The 5,782-nt window shown below is 42.1% G+C and overlaps 1 protein-coding gene across 1 annotated transcript in view; it reads left to right on the top strand.

The window, feature by feature from the left end:
• Positions 1-5,782, top strand: part of DBX2 (developing brain homeobox 2) — a 76,132-nt gene that overhangs the window by 53,918 nt on the left and 16,432 nt on the right. Inside the window, exon 2 of the mRNA XM_019515773.1 lies at positions 2,810-2,905. Coding sequence (XP_019371318.1) covers positions 2,810-2,905 — 96 coding nt within the window. The remainder of the gene's footprint in view (positions 1-2,809; positions 2,906-5,782) is intronic.

Here is a 5,782-nt window from a genome sequence, read left to right as displayed (position 1 = left end):
ATAGATTGGACATCCGCAAAAACTACTTCACAGTTAGGGCGGCTAGGAGCTGGAACCAACTTCCAAGGGAAGTGGTGCTGGCCCCTACCCTGGGGGTCTTTAAGAAGAGGCTGGATGCCTACCTGGCTGGACTCATTTGAGTCCCGTTTCTTGTTTTGGGGTTTTGTTGTTCTCCCGCCCTGGTGGGGGGTCGGGCTAGAAGATCTACTAGGTCCCTTCCGACCCTAAATCTATGAAACTATGAAACTTGCCATTTTGGGTATTACATTATCAAAAAGGTTAAAAAGTGGATGGAATCCAGCAATAAGCAATAAAAAAGTTCTAAGAAGAAGAGGGAATGAAATCTAAAGATGAATGGATAGATTAATAGATATAGAATGGTGAAAACACAAATATCAGATGAATATAAACATCAAAGAAGAAAAAATATTATTTAGTGTGGTACCTGGGTATGTAGTAGGGCTGTGTGAAGCTTCAGGTGCTGATCAATTCGGAGGAGATACGGCCTGATTTGGTGGCCAAATCTCCAAATCTGAATCAAATCAGGGGACCAATTAAAAGGGCTAAATTGATTTGAAGCTCTCCGAATCAATTTGGAAAAGATTCAGAGAGCTTCAGAGATTTGGGCGGTCCCACTCACTGCAGCAGCGAGCTGGATCTGGACTCCATGCTGATGAGTAGTGGGGGGGGGAGGGCTGAAGGAGTGAGGAGGAGACCATGGGGGGGACCCCTACCAGGCCCCATCCCCTGCCTGCTCTCCCAGCCCCCGCCATGGCTGCCTCACCTGCCCCAGCTCCCCATTGTTTAAAAAAAAGCCCCTACTCACTGGCTGCTGCCAGGCAGGGGGGACCGATCCCTGTGGCCCCCCACTACCCCTCACTGTGTGGGGGGGCTCCGCCACAAGCCCCCCGACCCCCACCCACTGTACCAGCCCCTCCATGGCTGCCCCATTCACCCCAGTTCCCAGCCCTTTAAAAAACCAAAAGAACCCCACTCACTGCAGCTGCAGCAGCTGTCGGGGCTTCTGGGGGCTTGTGACAGAGCCCCCACCACACAGCATGGGCCAGTGGGGGGGGCAGTGGGGATCGCCCCCTGTCTGGCATCAGCCAGTGTGTTGGGGCTTTTTTTTAAAGGGCTGGGAGCTGAGGCAGGCGGGGCAGCCATGTGAGGGCTGGGGTCAGGGGGCTTGTGTCAGAGCCCCCCGTGCAGTGTGGGGCAGTGGGGACAGCAGGGATCGCCCCCACTGCCTGTCAGCAGCTGGTGAGTGGGGGCATTTTTTTTTTTTCTTTCAAAGAGCCAGGAGCTGGGGCAGGCAGGGCTGGTAGAGCAGGTGGGGGGCGGGGGTGATTTGGCTGATTCGGCAGCAGCTGAATCTCCGAAGCAGATTTGGCCGAATTGATTCGGGATACTGATTCAAATCACCGAATCGAATCGCTGCCCTCCAAATCAGATGAATCCGAATCCAAAGCGAATACTAGCTGCTTCACACAGCCTAGTATGTAGGGGCACACTTCAGATATGGAAATAGTATACTGAATATCAGGGAATGCTTCCCTGAGAGCAAGATGAATTTGACTCCTAAAGGCAGCAGTGAACCCCCTGCCCCCATATTTGTGGCTTAAAAAACTACTGTGGACAAAACTTTACCAACTGTAAGGAACAAGGTTGCAGGTCCAGGGAGATGGACAAGATTAGATAATAGTTTTTTTCATTTTTTGTCTTCCGTGATTCTTAAATTAGTGACAAATCCTGTCTATCTTATTTGCCCCACTACTTCAACTGAAGGCACAAGCTCACAGGTTATTAGGACGCACTAGTGGAAATACTTAGGTGAGTTAAGAGAGACAAGGTTTGACTATATATTTTTTACTTCTTTTAGAGCAGCCATTTCTGACAGGCTGGTTCTACATCTGATAATGTGTGAAAAGAAGCTCAACCAATGTTTGATTTTAAATCTTTTTTAAATCCTTCTCTTTTTATAAGTGTCTCTGAAGCATATCCCTAGACTTTGGACAACCAGATCACAATCATATTTTCTATAGGTTGGTTGCTTGGTTTGTTTAGGGGGCGGGTTGTTTTTTGAAGCATTTTGCAGATACACGCACAGCATTCTACAATATGGTTTCAAAAACTTTAAAGAACTGTTATTAAATATTACCAATTCTGCTAGCCACATTTTGCAACTCTTAATAGTTGAAAAGAGCCTTCTTTATTAAGTAGTCTTTGAATAAATGCAGCTCCTTGTGCAGTAAATTACTGTTCAACACGAGTGGCGGAATCAGGCCTTGAGTCTCATAAACTAATTTTTACAGAACCCATTTGATTGGCCCCTGGTACATTTTACACCAGTTTTTCCTAAAGGTTTTTTATTCCATGCAAGTAAAAGTCCTTGCCAATTTTGGTGTTTTTTAAGGGTATTTCAAAGCTGTGATAACTCTTACCGTTGTATAAAGTAGCTTTTTTTTATGGTTTTGCACCCAGAGATGAATTTGGGCCAGTGTGTTCAAAATGTGCAGTTGGTATAGGTGTAATAGCAGTAGCGTTAACAGAAATTTATGAGAATATAGTCTTATGGTAAATGTACTCTGATGGTCCAGTATAATGTAATTTAAGCAATATGTAAGTTGCAAAAGGTAAAAAAAAAAGACCTTTGGCCCATCATCATTTGCTATAAAAATATCACAATTTGAATAAAGGGAAAAGGAGCTTGTGGGGCAGCACTTTACAAACTGACTTTTTAGAAATCTGTTTTTTATGATTACCACCTAAATTAAATAGATAATCAATTAGATCTGTGCTTTATTTGCAGCTCTTTCCAAACACTTTTTTCTCCGAGCACCGCCATTCTACTCAGTATGCTGTGGTGGGTCCTGTCAGCACCCTGCATCCCCCACTGCTTTTCCAAGTAAGTTTTTATGCTTCATCAGTAATGCTTGAGTTACTCTGTAAACCAAAGCAGCAGGATTTAATGTGTTCTGGAAAACTAATTGGTGATGCAATGGCAGCAGCTAATTCCTTAGTAAAATCACAGCAATCCTATTCAAAAGGTTTCCAAAGATTTATCAAACTTAAATACACTGAGCAATTGTGAGAGATTTCTAATGGCATTGAGACACCCAGAGAGAGCTAACCAAGGAAAGCTCCTTGTTTTCACTTTGCTAGAAAAGATCCTTTAAAAATCGGGAGCTCGTTTAAAAATCTGTCCGCAAATGGGGAAAGAAAAGAACTGAAAGATTATAAAATGGATATTGAATATTAATGTTTGCTTGGCATAAATTATGATGCATGCATATTTCTTATTAACATGATTTAACTCACTTATTCTGTTCATAGAAGACAAATTCCTACACATACTTAATTTGATATTTTTAAAATTATACATTGAACTTATAATAATCTTAAAAATATTTATTCTATGTTCAAGGTTATATATTAAGGATTAAAGATCTGGAATAGATTTGCACATAAAGATAACTTAAATTTAACCTGGATCTTGAGATTTGCATGTCATATTGTACAATATTTTAATAAAGAGTTTAGATCCTTATGGCTAAGGATGATAAAAATGAGACAAATTTCTTAGCTCCTCAGAAGTGAGCAAAGAGCCCAGAATGGTGTATTGAGTCCAAATGGAAACTGGTGTTTATACATTCTGAAGCACATACTTCTATCACAGTTGAATTCAAACCATGGCTGAAGATGTGCATGTGTTTTTATGAATGTTTCAGGAGGGCAGTTGCTAAGTCGAATGATTCTTGACAAGTGAGGCAGCAAATGCTGGCAGTTTAATGAGCTGCAAGTTTCTGAACACCTCTTTAGGGGGCTGACACTTTCCCACAGAGCGTTTTACATGGCCAGGACTACATCACAATGGTTGACAGCACCATGACCAATCACCACTTTCACTTTACTCATCCACACGCGACCCCACCACAATTTTTCACTGTGCAGATGAACTTTAGGAACCATTTCACATTGAAAAGGCCTGGGCAAGGGTCAGTTGCCCTTTTGTATGGTCATAAAGCAATGCTCTATGTGCCAGTCTTTTCTCCTGTCTCACATTCCAAGAGAATTTCTGGACACCATTTAAAGCACTTGACTGAAAAATAAGGCAGTGAATGAAACTGACTTTTATAGACTCATTCTAGCTCATCTTCCCATATAACCCTGTCTACCTGAAAAGGGATTTAGTGGATGAGCTGAGTGTATACAGGGACTTGCTGAATACACAGGGCCCATTATCAACTGTGGGGATTGTTTTTTAACCAGGACTGATACACTACTATTTTGGAAGTGACCTATTAATTGTCCATTTAACTAGAATGTATTGAATTCAAATGAAAAAATGGAAACCATGACTAAAGCTTTTACTCGCTCCTTCAAGGTGGTCTCTGCCATGAAGGCAAATGCAGATTGTTCCACAGATTAAGATGACATTTATCACCGTATATTAGGAGACGAAGGAGAGATTAAAAAAAAATCAACCTGCCAAACATTTGGTACCGTATTAGCGTTTATGTCCACATTGTATTAAACCTTTCTGTCTGTTCAGCAGGACAGACAGCCAACTTGTTTCACTTAATTCATTTTGAAATAACTGTTGTAATGTGCGTACAAGTCCTGCCTGATATACCAGAAAAATAGACAGTGTACACTTTTTGATTTTTCACTTGCTTGGTGAGGGTATCCATTTGGCTTATAAAGTGTGAATTTGGCTCTTATGTGCATAAGTTAACACAGAATTCCTAGACCATCCTCCACTTTGAATGTTCATCACTCCTGTTTACTGTTAATTGAAGGAAATTGAGACCAAATTGATCAAACTCAATAGTTTATTAGTTATGTTTGCTATAATGAATCAGTGATGTAAATTATACGTTAGCAGTTCTCAGTCTGTAGTTGTAATGTGGCATTTCAACAGACTGAGCTCAAAACACCTATCTAAAGCTCCAGTCTTTATAAGCCACTCGCTTACAATTTTCCATGCATTTATTGGTATCTTGCAAACCAGTTTCTGTTGGAGTCTTATTTTGTTTTGAACAGTGCATTCCAGACACTCAGCAACATAAACCATCCAGGCCCTGGTGCAGAGTACATGCTTGCTAGGGCATCAGTAGGATCATCTAGCTAATCCTGCATTTCTGTTATACTCCTACTTCTTGCGCCAAGGAATGTCTGATTCTGGTGGTAGCTTAGCAGAAATAAAATGCATGCTGAGAGTTTGGTTCACAATATAGCATAAACAGAAAAAGCCTTATTATATGGGTATATGCATTCATATACTGATCACCTCTAATATTATTGATTAGGACAAAGTTAGTAAGTGCAGACACACTCAGTATGATAGATCAGCACTAATCATTTCATTCAGAATTTGATATGGTGCCTGGCTCTGTCATTTACTGGTGCTTATTTAGATTTCATTGTTAGTTTTTGTTTAGTTACGTTACATCCATCACCATAATGTTCATAATAAGAAAGAAGGTAGAGAAGTGGTCTCCAAACTTTTTAAGGTGAAGATCACTTTTTGAAGTAAATAGCAACTCAGGATCTACTGCCCCCTGCCTCCCACCCAGCAGGTCAGTCTGGGGTGGTGGGAGTGGTGGGAGTGGAGATTGAGGCCCCCATGGTGAGAGAGGGAGTGGGGCAGGGGTGAGTGGGGCTTGGGATGCAAAGCCCAGCCTGCAGCAGCAGCTGCCTCGCCCAGCTCACAAATTGGGGGAGGCATGTGCCCCTGGGCCTCTGCCAGACTGTGTGCAGCAGCCTGAGTCCCCCCCCCCCC

This window comes from Gavialis gangeticus, unplaced genomic scaffold (assembly GCF_001723915.1).
Source record: "Gavialis gangeticus isolate Ggan-Ray unplaced genomic scaffold, GavGan_comp1, whole genome shotgun sequence".
Classification (NCBI taxonomy): Eukaryota; Metazoa; Chordata; order Crocodylia; family Gavialidae; genus Gavialis; species Gavialis gangeticus.
This window is presented reverse-complemented; position numbering and strand designations above follow the sequence as displayed.